The 21,874-nt window shown below is 47.3% G+C and overlaps 1 protein-coding gene across 1 annotated transcript in view; it reads right to left on the reverse strand.

The window, feature by feature from the left end:
- Positions 1-2,329, reverse strand: part of LOC144681146 (uncharacterized) — a 31,501-nt gene extending 29,172 nt beyond the window's left edge. The window contains exon 1 of the mRNA XM_078542872.1: positions 2,207-2,329. Within this exon, the coding sequence (XP_078398998.1) occupies positions 2,207-2,329 (123 nt within the window). The remainder of the gene's footprint in view (positions 1-2,206) is intronic.
- Between the last annotated feature and the right edge of the window lie 19,545 nt (positions 2,330-21,874).

Raw genomic sequence — 21,874 nt, forward strand, 5'->3', positions numbered from 1 at the left:
CCATCTGCCTTCCCCGAGGACTCCCCTCTGACAGCACCCCAGTCACCCCGACTATCACCTGAACACCCCCACCCACCCAGCTACCCCCATCCCCAACCCCTATCTAGCCAACCACCTGACTAACCCTCCCTTCCCCTGTTTATCCCCACCCCACCAATTATCACCACTGACTAACCTCACTACCCCAAAACACCCCCCCACCCCAAACTACCTCCACCTCTCCAATGACTGCCACAATCTACCCCCCACCCCTATCTACCCCCTACACCCCAATTACCATCCAAACCCCCCACACCTCACTATCCTGTACCCCAAACTACCCCACCACCTCGACCACTCCCAACCCCTGACTGCACCCCGACCCCACCACCCAAACCCAAGATCCTCTCCCGTCACCATGGCCATCTGACCCCACCCATGCTACTCTCCACCCCCCCTGACCCTGCCACTCCCTGATTACCCCACAACTCCCCCGACTAACCCCCACACCCTGCCTAACCTCCACCACTGGACACTCCCAGCACTCCTTCAAACCCTGACTAACCCAAAATATTCCGAGTACACCCCACCCCCCGACTATCCCCCAACCATGGCCCAAGAATACCCCCACACCGGCCCATCTACCCCAGCTGTACCCCTGACTACCACATGACACCCCACCCCACCCCCGCCAAAAACCCCCACCTCCCCTCATTATTCCCTACCCTTCCTGACATCCTGACCCTCCCCCACACCTGGGTGAGTGAAAAGGAGCAGAGTGGAAATCCGAAGGTGATTGTCACTCCCCAGATGTTGTGAGCCATGAACATGAATAGGGGATTGGATAATGGACAGAAAGAGCTATGGGAGGTTGATAAACAGTAGTAAACATTTAGAGAAATAATTCCAACTTCTCAGTGAAACCACATTCCATCGAGAAACAATAAATTCTGCAGGAATACTAGTCCACCCACGGCTTACCACATAAACTAATGGGGAGACAAAGGGCAAAAGAGAGTGTGGAATTTAAAGTAGTTGACCAAGAAGAAAATAAACATTTATTCCATGCCTCAATCTAGTAAATTGGCTCTGAACCACCTCCAACACATTTACATCTTTCCTTAAATAAGGAGACCAAAACGGCTCAAAGTCTTCTCACCAATTCCCTGGTAGTCGGGTTGCAGGGGGCGGGGGTGGGGGTATTGGCGGGGGTGGGGTGGGGGGTGGCAGTGGTTTCAGTGGGGAGTTGGAGGGTCAGTACCACAGTGGGTAGCTCGGAGTTAGAAATGGTTTTAATCTGTCTAACTTTTCCTGGGTAACTATTCTGCTGAGAGAGTCGGAACCATCCAAAGTCACTGATGTAACTCGGAGTATCGGATACTTCCCAGTACAGGATAATTGCCCATCAGAAGTTTGAGCATTCCCGGACAAAACCCATGCAGTCCTTGCATGGGAACTTCGGGGGTGTCCCCAGCACATCTTCAGGGGAACCTCCTGGGTAAAACTACCCAGCGATCAGAAGTTCTGGGCCAATTTATATTACCCTAACAAGGATGTTGTGTAATTCTCACAGCCAAACCTGCTTTAAGGACACTGCTGTATTGATGTGACTTTCCAGGTATCTGTGGTGTGGGGGTATCGCCTAAAGCAAGACTTGGCTTCTTACAGATGTAACATAGTGATCTTAAGTCTGATATAAATTTCCAGAATTGGGTTAAATTCAGTGAATACAGGAGTAACAGTAATGTTCCCGATTCTACAGTCCTTCGCATCATCCCTCTAACCTCTTTGTTTCCACACCAACCCCACTTTAGACCCGCTGCTGGAGACGGAAACCCTGATATTCTCGCTACACAAGCTGGCAGTGGAGACCAATCAGCCGACAGCAGCTCATGTATAAAATGTTAATGAGACCCAAGGACCAATTTCAGCCCAGTCTCATGTTTCAGGGTTGGGGTGTGCGCTGTCGGTCCACCACAGGTTCTTTACCCCCAAAACAGGCATTGTATAATTTCCCCTGGTACAAACATTACAGAACGCAGTAAACTCTGAACAATACTATGGTAAAAACAAAAAACTACTGCAGATGCTGGGATCCAAAACAAAAACAGAATTACCTGGAAAAACTCAGCAGGTCTGGCAGCATCGGCGGAGAAGAAAAGAGTTGACGTTTCGAGTCCTCATGACCCTTCAACAGAATTCTGTTTTTGTTCTGAACAATACTAACCTTGTGCTGAATGACTTCTGTGGCCTCAGCGCAGTGATTTTCATGACAGAAGATGTCCACCTCATCCTGTGCAGCAAGTTGATGCCAGAAGAGGACAGACACAGTTAGGAAGAGCCTCAGCATCCTGGTGTCTGCTCAGATCACTGGTGAACGCCCTGAATGACTCTCAGCACCTTCAGGTGGATCTGCAGATTGAGCAGAGAGCTCAGGTCTTTTTATATTGTTTTATGAAGATGATTTTGAATAATGTTTAGCTGCAGGCAGGAACATGATGTGTTGAAGAAATGCACTTGCTGATTCCATTAGAAACCACTAACTCTCTGAGTGCCGGTTCCCGGGAAGTCTGAACACTCGGGAAGCTATTTTACAATTGATTCCAGTTCACACACTCAGGATTGTCAACCCTCCCTGTTTGGGAGTCGCCTGGAATAGAAGATTGATCTGCCGGTCGCTGGTGTTAGTGACCCGGGAGAAAACAATTTCACATTCGGATTTCATGTCTGCACAGTTTCATTTCTTGGGTTTCCTGCACAGGCGGAAAGTGGGAACCCAGTGGCCATGCTGCAATCCAACCGCGGGACAGACAACCATTTCCTCACTGAGTAGGTGAAGCTGGTGTGGGTCTCACTGCCCAATGACTTGAGCATTTCACACTGTTCCTGTTTGTTTCTTCCCCTCCTCTCCTGAGGTAACTGAGACTGGTTGAGGTACATAACCCTTGGTAACAACTCCCACTGAAGTCCAGTTTCTGACTTGGGTTCAGTTTTCCTGGCACTGACTCTCACTGGGTGTCTGTTTCGTGAACACTGACTCTCACTGGGTTTCTGTTTCCTGGATACTGACTCTCACTGGGTTTCTGTTTCCTGGACACTGAATCTCACTGGGTTTCTGTTTCCTGGACACTGATTCTCACTGGGTTTCTGTTTCCTGGATACTGACTCTCGCTGGGGTGCAATTTCCCTGACACGGACTGACAGGGGTGAAAGGGAACCTGGAACGAGGGGGCACAGTGTAAAAATAAGCAGCAGCCCTGACATGTGCATCTTTTTAATGTTTTGAAGACTCCCTAGTGGGCAAATAGGGCAGGAAAAGATAGCGCAACCCCTCAAGATTGTCCCTCCATTCAGGCCCTCCGGTCTATATGAGTGTCACCCCAGGATCCACTCAAAACCTTTGTCCACCCTCTGGTAAAGGTATCCCTTCACCTTCCCGAATTCTAATCACTTCTGGACCTTTTCCCTGACCACTTTCCCAATGCCAGGCAATTCTTTCCAGTCTCAAGTGGTGGCCTTTTTTATGGTTCTATCATATTTAGCTCCCGGCAAAGTAAGCCAATTCCCTTCAACTTATTGCTAGCTTAAAGTCTCAACTAAAAGAGATTCTAAGCATTAAAGGAATAAAGTCTTGGATTGGGTCCACAAATACAAGCCCTCTCCTCCAGAACTCTCAAAGCCCACATAATTATCAGAGGAGGGGACATACATTGAGGCATGTCTTAGCAGACCAACTTATTTGAAAATTTACCAACGTCAGATCTTGGAAATAGACTTTAGACTTCAGGAGTGGTGTATTTATGTGGATTGCTGAGATAATAAATATTTCAGACGACACATTCTATATGCTTCAAAAGCAAATACATTTTACTGAAGCTCATTATAAGTTGTAGCTTATACATGAAGTAATAAATGATAACTAAAGCTAACATAACATGTAAATAATGTGGTCTGAAATACATGGAATTTATAAATATACCTTATCAGCAAATATTGCTGGATAACTCAAACAAACAGTAACAATTAATAAAGTTAGTTACGCACAAATTCAACATGGTTACATTGAATTTTGACATATCTCTGTCTCAACCCAGGGAAATTCTCCAAAGGGAACTCTGACCCTTTATATTCCAATGATGTCTGACTGACCTAATGCTATTGGCGTGTACTTTAAAAGACAGTGGGTGGAATCGTCCGTACCCTCTGGCGTTGTGAAACCAGTTTGCGATTGTCTGCTCAGCCCGTCGATGGCGGCTGCATTTCCTTCCATCGGACGTTGGGAACCTCATTGTGGTCCATCTGCACATCATCATAAGGCTCGCCCGCCGGACTCATTCCCCCCGCTGCTGGACCGGCCGTCCACGCCGATGTGTTTCACAACAGCAGATAAAAGGCGTGCACTTGGCGGGCTGCACTTTGAGTGGAACTCGGAGGTGAGTACACAGAAACATTGCAGAGCACTCGTGAGGGATGCCTCTTAGTCTTCAAGCATGAATTTATTTATTGTTACAGTGTAAAAGGAGACTATTCAGCCCATTGTGTCTGCACTGGCTCTCTGAGCATTTTAACTTAGGGCCAGTCTCCTGCCTTTTCCTGATAACCCTGCACATTGTTTCTATTTAAATAATCAACCAATACCTTCATGAATGCCTCAATCGAATCTGCCTCCACCACACTTCCAGGCAGTGCATTCCAAACCCCAACCACTCGCTGTGTGAAAAAGTTTTATCTCACCTCGCATTTGCTTCTTTTGCAAAACACTTTAAAACTGTCCCTCTGGTTCTCAGCCTATTTACCAGCAGGAACAATTTCTCTCCATCTGCTCTGTCCAGGCCACTCATAATTTTGAAAACTTTCATCAAGTCTCCTCTTAGACTTCTCCTTTCAAAGGAAAACAGTCCCAACTTCTCCGATATTTCCTCATAACTGAAGTGTCTCATCTCTGGAATCATTCTTATAAACCTCTTCTACAGTCTTTCCAATGCGTTCGTATCCTTCCTATAGTGTGGTGCCCTGAGCTGTACACAGTACTCCAGCTGAGTCTAACCAGTACCTTATATAAGTTCATCGTTAGCCCCCTGCTCTTGTGCTCTATGCACTTGTTAATGAAGCCTAGAATACTGTCTGCTTTAGAAACAGTTCTCTCTACCGGTCATCCGGGTGCCTTCGTCAGCAGGAAAGGATTTCACTCCTGAGACACTCCCAGGTGCCGAGGCTCTTCAGTCCTCCAGCCCAGCTGGATGAATGGCACCTGGGCGGCAAGAGCTCTCCCCTCAAAAGGTGGCACATGATGCCCCTTCGTCACCCAAGAACAGAGGCCGAGCAGCCGTACAATAGGAGCCATGCCTCCACAAGGGCGGTGGTAGATAGAACCATCGGTCTTCTCAAGATGCGATTCCGATACCTGGACCGTTCAGGGGCCTCACTGCAATACCCCCTGGATTGTGTGTAACTGATAGTGGCTGCATGCTGCGCTCTCCACAATCTGGCGCTGGAAAGGGGGGACGCAGTGAAAGAAGAAGATGTTGACGCAGCTGCTCTGGCTGCAGACGATGAGTCAAATCGTAAGTCCGAGGACGAGCACGGTCAGGAGAACGCTGTGGGGATAAACACTGACCTGGGTAATCTCCAGGGAGGCAGGGACACCCGGGAAGCTCTGATCCAACAGTCCATCAGCTAGACTACCAAAGAAGAACCACCAGCACATGCCAGGTCTGCAGAATCCATACTCGATACCTAACAGGAACATTTGCCTGGTGAACAACATGCGCTATGTGCCATTTCATAGGGTTCAATGACAAACAAGTCACTCATAACATCATGGGTTACCCTGCACCTGCAGAATTAATGAAGCTCCCAGAGGCTTGTTGAACACAAACACATTTAATGGTGCGGTGCCTGGCATACAAAAAACAAATTAAATGGAAAGATGTTCTCCATCACACCTACTAATAATAAATATCACCAGTGATAAGCCCGTGTTGTGCTTTAAGTTTTAATTTGCGGGTGTGATGTCCAGGTTCTCCCCCTTCGCTGGCACTGGCATTGGAGACCGCCCACTCACTCTGCTGTCCTGTTGGCCTTGAAGACCTTGGTGGGCATCCTCTGGCCTGTGGAGCCTGTGCTGGCCTCGCCTGGGAGGGAGCAGCCAGTGCCATGGCTGGCGTCTCCTCAGTGCCCACAGACTCATCGGATGCCACGGTCACTGGCAGAGGGGCGGAGGAGCTGCTGCCATCATCCGGAGCGCCCTGAGAGGATCCTGCAGAGATGACAAGCAGCTCGTGCACCAGCGTCAGGTCACTTCGGACCTCCCTGATCACCATTGCTGGATGGGCTGAGATACTGGGTGCCCAATCCATCTGCCACACTGACAGTGGCCATTGAGGTCATTGCCCGGGTGAGGGCTTGCAGGCCCGAGCGCATCCCCAGGAAGCCCTGATTGAGCCCCTGGAGCAGCCTCTTCATGAGAGTCACCACTCTCTCCATGGAGGATGCAGTGCGCTTGGCCATGAGGGTCATTGCATTACTCATGTTCCGCATGGACTCCTCCACAATGGAGACCATGGCACGCATCCCCTCATGTATCTCTGCCAGATCCTCCCGCACACCCTGCTGGACTCACAGCATCTGCTGCCTCAGGGACGACTCCAGAGGCTCATCACCAGCTACCGACTGAGCATGTTCCAGTTCCCCAGCAGTACTCTGACTGCAGGCACCCTGGGCACACTCTGCCTCCGCCTGCAACTCAAGTGAGTGTGAAGTGCCCTCACCGCTGTGCACCGAGATAGTACCCGCCGATCTAATGCCCACCAAGGTGCTGTTATCTGCGCTAGTGCCTGCCTGGCTGAGAGGGTGTGACACTGGTGCGTTTCTATCGCCTGTGTCCTCTGGGGTGAGCGGTGGGCCTTCAGGCCCCTGACCCTGAGGGGCTTCTGGTGAACCTGAAAGGAAGAACAAGGACATGTCATTAATCAATGAGCTCCCGCCCCCGCCTGCCCCTTCTTGCTGATGTCATTGTCGTGTATTATACTGGGCGGGCTGTAATTGGCCCACCCGTGTAAAATGGCGGTGCAGAGCCAAACGCAGTCGGTGATCGTGTTCCCGACCCGCCCACGCCCGCTCCCGTCGTGCCCGCTCGAAAGCTGGAAAATCCTGGCCCTTATCTTTCAGAGGATAACTCTAGTTTCAGATGGTTTTCATTAAAATTATCTCCAGCCCCACGTTGGGGGCCAGCTGTTAATGGTTCTGCTATTTATAACTCCTGGCAAGGTAAGCCAATCCCTTCAACTTATTGCCAGCTTAAAGACTCAACTAAAAGAGATTCTAAGCATTAAGGGAAGATAGTCTTAGACTGGGTCCTCAAATACAAGCCCTCTCCTCCAGGAGTCTCAAAGCCCACAAAATTATCTCAGGACGGGATACCTATTGAGGAATTTCTTAGTTCAACAATTTATTTGAAAGTTAACCAATATCAGCTCTTCGAAAATTACTAAGACTTCTAGAATAATGTATTTATGTGGATTGGCGAGATAATAAATATTTCAGACTGCACATTCTATATGCTTCAAAAACATACATTTTATTGAAGCCCATTGTAGATTATACCTTATACATTAAGTTATAAATGATAACTAAAGCTGAGCCTAACATATAAATAATGTACTCCTAAATACATGGAATTTATAAATCTACCTTATCAGCAAATGTTGTTGGATAACTCAAGCATACAGTAACAATTAAGAAAGATATATACTCAGAAATTCACTATGGTCATATCGACTTTTGATATATCTCTGTCTCAACCCAGGGGAATTCTCAAAAGACTGCCCTCTGACCCTTTATGTTCCAAAGATGGCTGACTGACCGAAAGCTAATGGTGTGTACTTTTTATAGACAGTCTGCAGAGACGAAACAAGCTCCTATTGTCTATTTCATTAATAAATCTTATCAATTTAAGAGTTAGTGAAGGCTAAATGTTTTTTTTTCCAAACTGTGTAATGGGGTGTTTTGAAATGGCTGGTTGGTTGGCTAAATTCCAAAAGTAATTTCACTTCAAGGTTTAGCTGTACTTTTAAAAAATGTTTGGTTTTCTGAAGTGATTTCATGTTCAGACTGACTCTGAGCGTAGATGTCTACTTTGGCTACATCCTAATTTCTCACCATCTGAAGCTTCCTTTGTCTGATGAGGAAAGGTTGGACAGACTGGGCTTATTTCCACTTGAGTTTAGTAGATTGAGGGCTAATATGATTGAAGTGGACAAGATCCTGAATGGCCTTGACAAGGTGGGTGTGGAAAGGATGTTTCCTCTTGTGGGTGAGCCAAGAACTAGGAGGCACTGTTTTAAAATTAGGGGGTGCCGTTTTAGGACACGATGAGGAGAAATTTTTTTCTCTCAGAGAGTAGTGCAACTTTGGAATTCTCTGCCTCAGAAGATGGTGGAGGCGGGGTCATTGAATATTTTTAAGGCAGATGTAGATAGATTCTTGTTAGGCAAGGGAAACAAAGATTTTCGGGGATAGATGCGAATGTGGAATTCGAAACACAAGAAAATCAACCATGACCTTATTGAATGACGGAGCAGGCTCGAGGGGGCGAATGATCTACTCCTGTTCCTATTTCTTCAGTTACATTGGCAAGAATTCAATTTATCAACCATCTTAAGTAGTTAAAGTCATTTCTACCTTTTTATGTTGCTAACCTGATGCGGCTAATCTGGTGCTGCTAATCCTGGGATTAACAGCTTCAATTCTTAGATTTGCCACCTGATCTGTAACTTAATTTACAGCCTCATGCAAAGCACATTGTAAATGTTACTGAGAAGAGAGGCCAAGAAATGACTTGTTGCTCTCTCAATGCAAAGTAATCAAATCAGCTGAGTACCTCACTCAAAAACAGGGTCATTGTAAATGTGGGTAAGATCTGGACCACCCAATGATCACTGAAGTAAAGCTGCCTCCAAAGACAGATCTGAAATCAAATCCCAATTGTCCTTCCGGACGTTTACAGGGCCTACATTTCAGAGCAATAACTGGAGCTGATTTTTATATTTTAAATTATTCAAGTGCTCTTCAATCACAAAGGCCTGAAACTTCTGGTCAGTGTGTGGGGGTGGGCACCGCTCACCCATGGGTAAAATGACACGCGGTGATGTCGGGCGTGCATCCTGATGTCACCGCACGTCATTCTGATCTTGAGTTTGGCAGGTGCCCAGCGGAATCAGCTGCGCGCCCGTCGAGCTGTCAAAGACCTATTAAGGCCATTTAAAAACGAATTGAAGTAATTAACAGGGCTGCCCGGCCAACCTTAAGGTTATCGGGCAGGCGAAGAGCCCAGGCGGCCTTCGCATTTTACATGGAAGCTCATCCACGGGCGGGATGAGATTTCATGAAGGCTTTATTAATTTAATAAATTGTTTCATATGAATTTATAAACATATTGCACCTCATGTGACAATTTCCCTGTTAATTTCATGTGTTAATGTCCCTGAGGCAGCTCCATGTGTGTGAAAGAGTGCAGGCCCCGACTCTCCCTCCTCCCCCCACCCGCACAGGTAGCCCTGAGCACTTCCGGGTGTGTGTCACGCTGGGCCCACTCACGCAAAATGGTGACAGCCGGCCGATTGCGGGTGGTGATCGGCTGTGCGCCCGCCCGTGCCCGCTCCCACCCGGCTCGCCAAAGGGGAGAAAATTCTCCCCATAGTAAAATGAAGCTGTAAAAAACTTTAACCAGGGACATATTTGTTCGAGTCATTGCACATTGTGGTCACATGGTATTTATTATTGCTTCTTGGGATGTGAGAGTTGCCGACAAGGTTGGTATTTATTACCATTCCCTTGGTGCCCTAAGATGGTGGTGAGGCCTCTTTTTGAACGGCTGCATTCCATGTGGTGCAGGTAAACCAACATTGTTAAACTGGGAGTTCCAGGGATTAATCCAGCGACAGTGAGAAAATGGAGATTGAGATCTTGGAGGGGAACTTGGAGGTGAAGGTGTTCCATTGACCTGCTGCTCTTGTCCTTTTGGCTGGTGAAGGTTGTGGGATTGGGAGGTGCAAATGAAGGCCGGCCCAGCGTGAAACAGGAGCGGCAGCAGCAGCGCTGCCTCTGTGGGCGGGGGAGGAGGGTGAGCGGGGCGAGCGCTAACTTTGCACATGTGCACGAGTGAGTGATTCAAAATCTCCCTGAGGCACAGAGCTGCCTCAGGAACATGAAGCATTTTCTTGTGGTCACTTTGACAAATGGACCACAGGAGTCTCAGGTACAGGTCACGATCGTTTATTCGAGTAATTGCAAGGGGAGAACCATCTCAATGCAGCTTGAGATAGCACTCTGCTAAATTACAAGTGTTCAGCATATTTCCAGATTCCAACCTCGTCAGCAGATATGTTTACATTAAACAGACATCACCGATACATGTCCCTCCTACCTAAACTAGGACTATATGTTCTTCCCCTATCTGTTGAAGAGCACACTTAATCTATGTTATTGCCATCCTCTGACTCCAGTCTGGTTCCCAATGCCTTTGTGTTGTTTGCAGGCCCTAAGGCTGTGCAAGGTTCATCTGGTAACCTTTAACTGTTAATGTGCTTGGTAGCACTGGCTGCTTGGAGATTTTAAGTAATTCATTCCCTTTCAATAAATTCTTACTCTACCCCTATATTCCCCCCGAACAGTTATTTAAAAAATAAATAAAGATTTGAAAAATGTAATTAAAAAGTCCCCTCTTGTGACTTGGTCACATGAGCAGGGACATGTTATTGATTAAATTTTAAAATTTTTATTTTTTATTTGCTTTTGGAAACCTCATCCCGCACGTGGATGAGGTTTTCAAAAAAGTGCAAAGGCCGCTTGGCCTTTCTGCCTGCCCGCCAACCATAAGGTTGGATGGTCGGTGAAAAATTTAAGTTAATTGATTCTTTAACAGCTTTTTCATTGTCGGCGGGCGTGCTGCCGACTCCGCTGTGCACCCGCTGACCAAACCATCGCGTAACTGTGCGTTGACGTCGGCACGTTGGGCTGAAATCAATGAGTGTTGTTTCACGCTCGAGCGGGTGGGGCTCGCGCCCACCCACCAAAATAAAAATTTTAGTAACACTCTGCAGTGAATCTTGAAGAGATTACAGCCTGTAGCTACAACATACCGATGGTGGAGGGTGAGGCTATTTAAACTAATAGATGTGGTGCTGGTTAAAGGGATTGATTTGTTGTGGACGGTTGTGTCACCTCCTGGAGTGTTGCTGGACCTTCACCCATCCAGGAAAGTGGTGAGGATAACATTACAACCAGACGTCTGCCTTGCAGTGAGGATTGGGTGTGCAGGAGGTGATCCAGTATGAAGTCTCTAATCTGGGTGGATAGAAACAGTGTTTGTGTGGTTGGTCACTTCAGTTTCTGCTCAATGGTGACACCCAGGAGGTTGATGCTTGGGTCTCAGCAATGGTGATGCCATCGTTCATGGTCACTGCCTGGCACTTGGGTGGCATGAAATTTCTTTACCCCTCATCAGACAAGCCAGGGTGTTGTCCAGGTCTGCAGTATGTAGCTCTGAACTGCAACGGCTGTCCTGGAGGTGTAAGATGCTAGAAATAGGGAGTCTACAAGGTTCGGGACCTGTTCTCTGGGTATCAACAACACAAAGCCAGTCTTGGATGCATTTTCTACTTCAGGTGGGAAACCTTTATTCATTCACTAGTGACAGCTCATACTCACTGTACCGGGTGCTTGGTGACTCCCCGTGCACGGGGTCACCCTTCAGGTGGTCGGCCCACTGGACGATGTCTCCCCACGTCTCCCAGTGAGTGACCAGGCCCCTATCCTCCGCCTGCAGTGCTGATGTCTTCTTGGGCTCTGACGTTTATACACTTTTTCTGACTCTGGCCCCTTCCCCTTTGGCATATAAGACAAAACCTCAAAACGGGTCATCCGATTGGCCTTCTGTACCTTCGTGATTCTCTCTGGCAACTCTCCACCCACTAAGGGATAGGCCAATAGAGGTTCAGTAGCAGATATTTAAAGGGATATTTCAAAATATACAGAATATATACATTCCAATGAGAAAGAAAAATTCCAAGGGAGGGCCCACCATCTGTGGTTAACTAAAAAAGTTAAAGACAGCTCAAACTTAATGAAAAAACATATAATTACACGCAGACATCTGGAAGGTCAGGAGATTGGAAAGAATATAAGGAACAGCACAGGATGTAAAAAAGATTAATAAGGAAGGATAAATTAGAGAATGAGAGAAAGCTAGCTCGTAATATAAAGATGGGTAGTAAGTGTTTCTATGGATATTTAAATAAGAAGAGTTAACAAAGTGAGTATTGGTCCTTTAGAGAGTGCGTCGGGGGAATTGATAATTGAAAGTCGGGAGGTGGCGAATGAATTAAACAGATATTTTGCTTCGATCTTCACTATAGAGGACACAAGTAACATCATGGGCTTAGCTGTAAATCAGGAAATGGAAGGGAGGAAGAACTCAGGAAAATTACAATTCCCAGAAAAGTGGTATTGAGCAAATTGTTGGGGCTGCGGGCTGACAAATCCCCAGGTACAGATGGAATTCACTGTGAAGTCTTGACAGAAGTGACTAGTGAGATAACTGATGCGCTGGCTTTAATTTTCCAAAATTCCCTAGATTTGGGGAAAGTTGCATTCGATTGGAAAATAAAAAATATAACTCCTTTATTCCAAAATGGAGGGAGACAGAAAACAGGAACCTAAAGGCGAGTTAGCCTAGTCTCTGTCATAGGGAAAATGTTAGAAGCTATTATTAAAGATGCTATAGCAGAGCACTTAGAAAAATTCAAGGCAAACACACAGAGTCTTGGTTTTGTAAAAGGGAAATCATGTTTAACCAATTTGTTGGAGTTCTTTGAAGGAGTCACATGTGCTGTGGAAAAGGGGAACAGGTGGATGTTCTATACTTAGATTTCCAGAAGGCATTTGATGAAGTGTCACATCAAAGGATAATGCAGAATATAAAAGCTCATGGTGTAGGGGGTAACATATTGGCATGGATAGAAGATTGGCGGGCTAACAGGAAGCAGAGAGTTTGCATAAATGGGTCTTTTTCTGGTTGGCAGGATGTGATGAGTGGTCTTTTGTCTGCACTGGAGTGCTGTGTTTGGCTGCAGTAGAGAGCTTCAGTTGGAGATTGGTGACTGAGGGAGTATAAGCGTTTAAATTAAGGTTAAAATTCTATCTGAAGTCTGGTCTTTCTTTAATTTAACAATTAACTAAAAGTTACTGTTAACATTAGAGGAAGGTGAGTTTTAGACAGGAGAGGAGAGGCCAGCGACAGCGGTATAAAAGGGCATGAGAAACAGAGGCCGAGACCGGAGAGGAGAGCTGTACCCTCAGGACCTTCAGGCGGTGGATTTCAAAGTGACGTCACGATTGAAATAGTGACATGACACAGCGGAGGCAGCTGATTGGTAAGTAGGGTCAGGTGAGCACTTCTACTTCTATATTTTCTACTAATTAAACTGCTGCAGTCCATTAGCTTAAACAAAATAAGGTGAGGACTTTGGACTGTAGTGGGAGTGTTTCGGTAGAATAAGGTCCCTAGCATAGTTAGTATTCTTTAAAGGGAGTAACTAACGAGCTTAATTGAAATGGAAGTCATGGCAGCAGAGCTCACACCCGTGATATGCTCCTCCTGCGCTACGTGGGAAGACATGAATGCTTCCAGTGTCCTTGGTGACCATGTGTGCAGGAAGTGCGTCCAGCTGCATCTACTGGCTAACTGCATTATGGAGCTGGAGCTGCAGGTGGATTCATTGTGGCGCATGCACGATGCTGATATTGTGTGGACAGCACATTCATTGAGATAGTCACACCGCAGGTAAAGACTGAACAAGCAGAAAGGGGATGGGTCACCACCAGGCAGAGTAGAGGAAGGCAGGTAGTGGAGGAGACCCCCATGTTTATCCACCTCTCTAACAGATATATATTGTTTTGGATACTGTTGCGGGAGACAACATTGAAAGAAACACAGAGTACAGCTAAACCCTGAAGCTAAATTATTTTTGGAATGTAGCCAACCAGCCAATCACTTCAAACACCCCATTACACAGGTTGGAAAGAAAAAATTTAGCCTTCACTAATTCTTCAATGATAAGATTTATTAATAAAATAGACAATAGGAGCTTGTTTTGTCTTTGCAGGCACTGGGGGAATTCGTCCCAGATTTGCTTTAAGTGCGGTAGCGGGCGGGTAAAACTACATTTTACCCATCAGCCTGGAAACAGTTTATTGTCCCAAACCCACCGTGTTAATTATGCATTCTCAGGAAACACACCGTTTCCATGCCAGGCGGCCTCTCATTTGCCCTCCACACCATCATCTCACCGCTTCACACCGGGTACCATATTTAAAGTGTAGCTGCGGCAAAACATTTCAGTGCTTCCAGCCCACGGCTGCTGCACAGAAGACATAGCCCTGTATGGAAATAAGACTGTAGCCCTCCCAGTTCAATGACATGTCTCTCGAGCACCTTTTGGACGCACTGGACAGTCGCCGTGATGTCCTCTAACCCCGCTCTGGCCGCAGGATGGGCAGCAACATCAGAAATCCGGCTTGGCAGACTGTGGCAGAGTGGTCAGTTCCAATGCCCTGCACAAGAGGACTGCCACCCTTTGCCAGGTCTCAGCCTCCAGAGGAAGCCAATCCTCTGCCTCCTTGTTCTGACGAACACTGTTCATGTCACTCAGATATGAAACATTTCTGCACTAGATAAAGGCAGGAGTCTCAGTCCATGGCCTCTTCCTTATGCTCTGTGCAGCCTTCAGACCAAAGTAACGGTGTGTCCTCACGCTCCCTGGACACATTCCTGATGCCTGCACCTCGGCTGTGCTTGTTAGTGCTGCCGGAATGTTGTGGCCAGGCATCCCAGAGATCCGTCATTCTCTCTGTGTGTTCTCAGCACCTTTAAGGTGAGGCTGGCCTCCATCTCCTCAGCATCTGTGACCAGTGACGCTGTGCTCCTGAAGGACTCAGGTGCTGAAGGTGGACAAAGGATCAGATGCTCCTTAAGTTTCAGGGCTGTGTCTCTTTGATTTGACCCTGATCACAGAGCGGAAGCGAGCTGCCCTTGGCCAGACAGGAGTCAGACATTCTCAGAGGCTATGTAAAGATATTAGGCGAGTCCTCACCGCATGTCATCATCATCCTCCTGCAATCAAGTGACTATTAGGGCCTCCACTGCATCTCCATGACAGGAGCAGTATCACAGAGGGTATGTGTTCTGCCATGAGCCAGACTGGATTCAAATATTCATAGATGTAATGTGAGGATCTTATGGTGTCTCTCCACTGCATGTTGTCATCATCCTCCACAAGTCTAGAGGCTATGAGGGCCACCCGAGCACGTCTGCCTCGTCTGGCCAGGGTGAGGGCCTCATCCTAGTCATGGTTGCCTTCAAGGCCCTCCTCACCCTCATCACAGTCGATGATCTCAGAGGTGATGGAGGAGGAGGAGACCTTCAGCTCCTCCAACTCCTCCTCAGCCAGCTCCTCTCCTGTTTGCAGCACCAGGTTGTAAAGGGTGCAGCAGGCGACGATGATGGGAGACACCCTCTGGGGACTGTGTTGCAGGGCTGCTCCAGACTGGTCCAGGCACCGGAACCTCCTTTTCAGCATCCCGATGGTTTGCTCCACCAGGTTGCAGCATGAGCCTCACTCTAGCGTTGCTCTGCTACAGTCTGAGGCCGCCGCACGGGTGTCATCAGCCACGTCCTCTGTGGGTAGCCCTAGTCCCTGAGGAGCCATCCCTGCAGCCTCTGTGGACCCTGGCAGACATCAGTGATCTGTGACTGATTGAGAATCTAGGAGTTGTGAACACTCCCTGGAAACGGTGCACGGACCTGCAGGATGTGTTTGTGGTGGTTGCACATCAGCTGCACCTTCAGCGAATGGAATCCCTTATGGTTCACATAGTGGACCGTGTGTAGCGACGGAGATCTGAGCGCCGCATGAGTGCAGTCGATGGCACCCTGCACCTGTGGGAAACCTGAGACCTGGACAAATCTAATCACTCTTGCATCCTGGCTCTCGTATAGTCCCTAGGTCTAGCTAGGTGCCGACCAGTGATGGCTCACTGTGGCCCTTCAGTGGCGTGAGCGGGAGTCCCAGTCGCCCCTTCTTCCTGAGGGTGCTACTCCTCCCTCTGCACAGCCAGTGCCTCAGTCACTCTCTTCTCCATTGTCTTCACTCTCTGTAAGCCATGAGACATACAGCTAGTTCACCAGGCTCCATGATCCTGATGAACTCCTCCTGCAGGATAAAAGAGAGAGAGGCGTGGGTCAGTATGGGTGTACAAAGAACCTCTCTTGGTTAAATTTGAATTCCCCTTAACACATCCCGGAGGGAGCTGGTCACCACTTGGATGGCCAGAGATTATTGCGCTGCATGGCTGCCCGAAACCCCACCTTCCACCTCCCCACTCCACCCGGCCGATTGGCGGCAGCTTTGCCCATTGGACTGCATGCTGTGCTCTCAGCTCAGGCGCAGACATTCTCCTAACCCATGCTGTAATAAGTTCTGGAGCACTTGGTGGCTCTTTAATGCCTCTGTGTTGCTTGAGTGGGCAGATAAGCTCGAGGCCCAACTCCAATCATATCAATGTGGCTGCTCCTGAACTGTCTCAGCTGCAGAGTAAGGGTCACTTTATACAAGGTGTCCCTAATGCATGGCCGCTTCCCTTACCCACTCCCCGACCCACCACCCCACATGGGCTTGTGCGCTACCTTCAACTGCAGGGCAGCCTTTGCCCCAAACCCTCTGCAAAATGTGCCTGAACCTTTTATATGCTGTTGTGAAACACATCAGCGTGGGTGGACGATCCGGCCGGGGGAGGAATGAGTCTGACAGGTGAACCTTAGAATAATATGCAGGTGTACGACATTGAGGTTCCCCATGTCCAATGGATGGAAATGCAGCCCGCCATCGATGGACTGAGAGGACGATTGCAAACTGGTTTCACAACTCTGTGGAATCAATTTTTGGCCTTTTTGCCAGATTGTCGGTTCACAGCACCAAACACTCTCGACGCCAGCGGGTACAGACGATTCCACCCACTGCATTTAAAAGTTCACACCATGAGGATTAGGTCAGTCAGTCACCTTTGGAACATAAAGGGTCAGTGTTCCCTTTTGAGATTTACCCTGGGTTGAGACAGAGATATATCAAAATTCAATATAAACAAATATTGAATTCGTGAGTAAATATCTTTATTAATTGTTACTGTTTGTTTGAGTTATCCAACAATATTTGCAGGTAAGTTGGATTTATAAATTTCATATAGTTAAGACTATTATTGACATATTATGTTTAGCTTTAATTATCATTTATAACTTAATTTTTAAGCTATAAACTGTAATGGGCTTCAATAAAATGTCTATGTTTTTGAAGCATATGTAATGTGTAATCTAAAATATTTATTATCTCGGCAATCCACATAAATACACTTCTCCAGAAGTCTTATTAAGATTTCTAAGAGCTGATATTGGCTGACTTTCAAAGAAGATGGTCTGCTAAGATAGGCCTCAATTTATGTCCCAGCCTAAGATAATTTTGTGGGCTTTGAGACTCCTGGAGCAGAAGGTTTGAATTTGAGGAACGAATCTAAGATTATGTTCCTTTAAAGCTTAGAACCTCTTCTAGCTGGGACTTTAAGCTTGCAATAAGTTGAAGAGAATTGGCTGACCTTACCGGGAGCTAAAAATAACAGAACCATAAAAAAGGCTATGCGCAGAGACTGGAGAGAATGATCCCTGGCATTAGTAAAGTGGTCAGGGAAAAGGTCTGGAAATGATTGGAATTGGGGAAGATGAAGGGATGCCTGAACTGGAGGTGGAAAAGGGTTTTGAGTGGATCCTGAAGTGACACTCAGATAGACTGTTGCGCCTGAATGGATGGTCAGTCTCGAGGGATTGTACTATCTATCCCTGTCCTCTTTCCCCAGCCTTCAAAACATTAAAAAGATGCACATGCCGAGGCTTCTCCTTATTTTTACACTGTGCCCCCCATTGCAGGTTCCCTTTTACCCCAGTCAGTCAGTGCCAGGGGGATTGCACCCCAGTGAGAGGTAGTGCCAGTGAAAAAGTAACACAGTGAGAGGCAGTGCAAGAGAAAGAGAAACCGAGTGGAATCAATGCCAGGGGATCAGCACCCGAGTGAATGTCAGTGCCAGGAAACAAAAACCCAGTGAGAGGCAGTGCCAGGGATAAAGTAACCCGGTGAGATGCAGTGCCAGGGATAAAGTAACCCGGTGAGAGGCAGTGCCAGGGATAAAGTAACCCGGTGAGAGGCAGTGCCAGGGATAAAGTAACCCGGTGAGAGGCAGTGCCAGAAATAAAGTAACCCAGTGAGAGGCAGCGCCAGGGATAAAGTAACCCCCTGAGAGGCAGTGCCAGGGATAAAGTAACCCGGTGAGAGGCAGTGCCAGGGATAAAGTAACCCGGTGAGAGGCAGTGCCAGTGATAAAGTAACCCGGTGAGAGGCAGTGCCAGGGATAAAGTAACCCGGTGAGAGGCAGTGCCAGTGATAAAGTAACCCGGTGAGAGGCAGTGCCAGTGATAAAGTAACCCGGTGAGAGGCAGTGCCAGGGATAAAGTAACCCGGTGAGAGGCAGTGCCAGGGATAAAGTAACCCGGTGAGAGGCAGTGCCAGTGATAAAGTAACCCGGTGAGAGGCAGTGCCAGTGATAAAGTAACCCGGTGAGAGGCAGTGCCAGTGATAAAGTAACCCGGTGAGATGCTGTGCCAGGAAAGCATTTTTTAATTATTCATTAAGGGAAGTGGGCTTCGCTGGCTAGGCCAGCATTTATTACCCATCCCTAGTTGCCCTTGAGTAGGTGGTGGTGATCTGCCTACTTGAACCACTGCAGTCCATGTGGTGTAGGTACACCTACAGTGCTGTTAGGAAAGGAGTTCCAGGATTTTGACCCAGCGACAGTGAAGGAATGGCAATATATTTCCAAGTCAGAATGGTGAGTGACTTGGAGGGGAACTTCCAGGTGGTGGTGTTCCCATCTATCTGCTGCCCTTGTCCTTCTACATGGTAGTGGTTGTGGGTTTGGAAGGTGCTGTGTAAGGAGCCTTGGTGAATTCCTGCAGTGCATCTTGTAGATGATACACACTGCTGCTACTGTGCGTCAATGGTGGAGGGAGTGAATGTTTGTGGATGTGGTGCCAATCACCAGGCTGCTTTGTCCTGGACAATGTCAAGCTTCTTGAGTCTTGTGGGAACTGCACTCATCCAGGCAAGTGGGGAATATTCCATCCCACTCCTGACTTGTGCCTTGTAGATGGTGTACAGGCTTCGGAGTATCAGGAGGTGAGTAACTTGTCACAGGATTCCACATCTCTGACCTGCTCTTGCAGCCATAGTATTTATTTGGCTGGTCCAGTTCAGTTTCTGGTCAGGATTTTGATAGTAGGGGATTGAGTGATGTTAATGCCATTGAACGTCAAGGGGTGATGGTTCGGTTATCTCTTGCTGGAGATGGTCATTGCCTGTCACTTGTGTGGCACAAATATTACTTGCCACTTGTCAGCCCAAGCCTGGACATTATCCAGGTCTTGCTGCATTTGGACATGGACTGGTTCAGTATCTGAGGAGCGGCGAATGTTGCTGAACATCGTGTAATCATCAGCGAACCCAAGGCAGTGTCAGGAACTGGACTTCAGTGGGAGTTGTTACCAAGGGTTATGTACCTCAGCCAGTCTCAGTTACCTCAGGAGAGGAGGGGAAGAAACCAACAGGAACAGTGTGAAATGCTCAAGTTATTGGGCAGTGAGACCCACACAGTCTTAACCTACTCAGTGAGGAAATGGTAGTGTGTCCAGCGGTTGGAGTGCAGCATGGCCACTGGGTTCCCACTTTCAGCCGGTGGAGGAAACCCAAGAAATGAAACTGTGCAGACATGAAACCCGAATGTGAAATTGTTTTCTCCCGGGTCACTAACACCAGCGACCGGCAGATCAATCTTCCATTCCAGGCGACTCCCAAACAGGGAGGGTTGACAATCCTGAGTGTGTGAACTGGAATCAATTGTGAAATAGCTTCCCGAGTGTTCAGACTTCCCGGGAACTGGCACTCAGAGAGTTAATGGTTTCTAACTTCAAGTAACATTTCCATAATGAATCAGCTAGTGCGTTTCTTCAACACATGGTGTTGCTACCTGTAGCTTAACTTTATTCAAAATCATCCTCATAAAACAGTATAAAAAGACCTGAGCTCTCTGCTCAAACTGCAGATCCACCTGAAGGTGCTGAGAGTCATTCAGTGCGTTCACCAGTGATCTGAGCGGACACCAGGATGCTGAGTCTTTTCCTAACTGTGTCTGTCCTCTTCTGGCATCAGCTTGCTACACAGGATGGGGTGGACAAATCCTGTGATTTAAATGACTGCAATGAGCCCGCAGAAGTCATTGTGGACAAGGTAAGTATTGTTCAGAGTTTACTGCGTTCTGTCATGTTTGTACCAGGGGAAATTATACTATGCCCGTTTTTGGGTAAATAACCTGTGGTGCACCGACAGTGCACACCCCAACCCTGAAACATGAGACTGGACTGAAATTAGTCTTTGGGTCTTATTAACATTTTATACATGAGCTGCTGTCGGCTGATTGGTCTCCACTGCCGGCTTGTGTAGTGAGAATATCAGGGTTTCCGTCTCCAGCAGCGGGTCAAGAGGGGGGTTGGTGCAAGAGAGAGTGCAGAGGAGATTTACCCGGATGTTGCCTAGGCTGGAGAGTTTTACTTATGAGGAGAGTTTGGAGAGGCTGAGGTTATTTTCCTTGGAGCAGAGGAGATTGAGGGGGGACATGATTGAGGTGCGTAACATTTTGAGGAGCATAGAATAAGGTAGACAGGAAGGAACTCGTCCCCTTGGAGGGTTCAATAACCAGGGGGCATAGATTTAAGGTAAGGGGCAGAAGGTTTAGAGGGGATGTGAGGAAGAAAATCCTGCCCATGGTGGGATGGGATTCCAAACTCATGTTCCTACTCCAGCAGTGGCTGCTGAATTTTCCTAGTATAATAAAGGCTCCGTATGCCAGGCATGAATCCCACTACTGGAGTCGACATGTACCCTTGTGGAAGCTGATACATTGCATCTCTCTCAGGTTACTGGATGCTGCTGGAATGCTGGGTCTGGACTGAGGCTCAGTGGCAGGGAATTCTGTCTTGTTAAAGATAAACCGTGTTTGACTAGCTTCATTGAGATATTTAATGGTTAAAGGTGCATGAGGGTACAGTTGATATTATGTCTATACACTTTCAAAAGATGTTTGACAAATTACTATATAATAGACTGTTATTAAAATTAACGCCCATGGGATTAAGGGGGTTGGCAGCGTAGATACAGAATTGGCTGAGTGACAGAACACAGAGAGTAGTGGTGGACAGTTGTTTTTCAGACTGGAAGGAAGTTTACAGTGGTGTTCTCCAGGGGTCAGGGGCTATTACACTTTGGATACAAATTAATGACCTGGAAATGCCAACATTTGCAGATGATATTAATGTTGGGAAATGCAGTAAAAAATAAGGAGGTTCTAACAGAACATCCAATATAAGCGTAGGAGCATAGGAGCAGGAGCAGGCCATTTGGCACTTTGAGTCTGCTCCACCATTCAATAAGATCATGGCTGATCTGGTTGTGGTCTCAGTTCCACTCTCCTGTCTGCCTCCCCATAACCCTTGACTCCTTTGACTAACAGAAATCTTCTAACCCTGCCTTAAATAAATTCAAAGATGTAGCCTCCACTACTTTCTGCGGAAGAGAATTCCATGCACCAACAATCCTTTGGGAGAAAAAGTTTCTCTTCATCTCTGTCTTCAAAGGGGTTCCTCTTTTTTTTTAAACTATGTTCCCTAATTTTAGTTACCCCACAA

The sequence above is a fragment of the Cetorhinus maximus genome, chromosome 5 (genome assembly GCF_964194155.1).
Source record: "Cetorhinus maximus chromosome 5, sCetMax3.hap1.1, whole genome shotgun sequence".
Taxonomy (NCBI): Eukaryota; Metazoa; Chordata; class Chondrichthyes; order Lamniformes; family Cetorhinidae; genus Cetorhinus; species Cetorhinus maximus.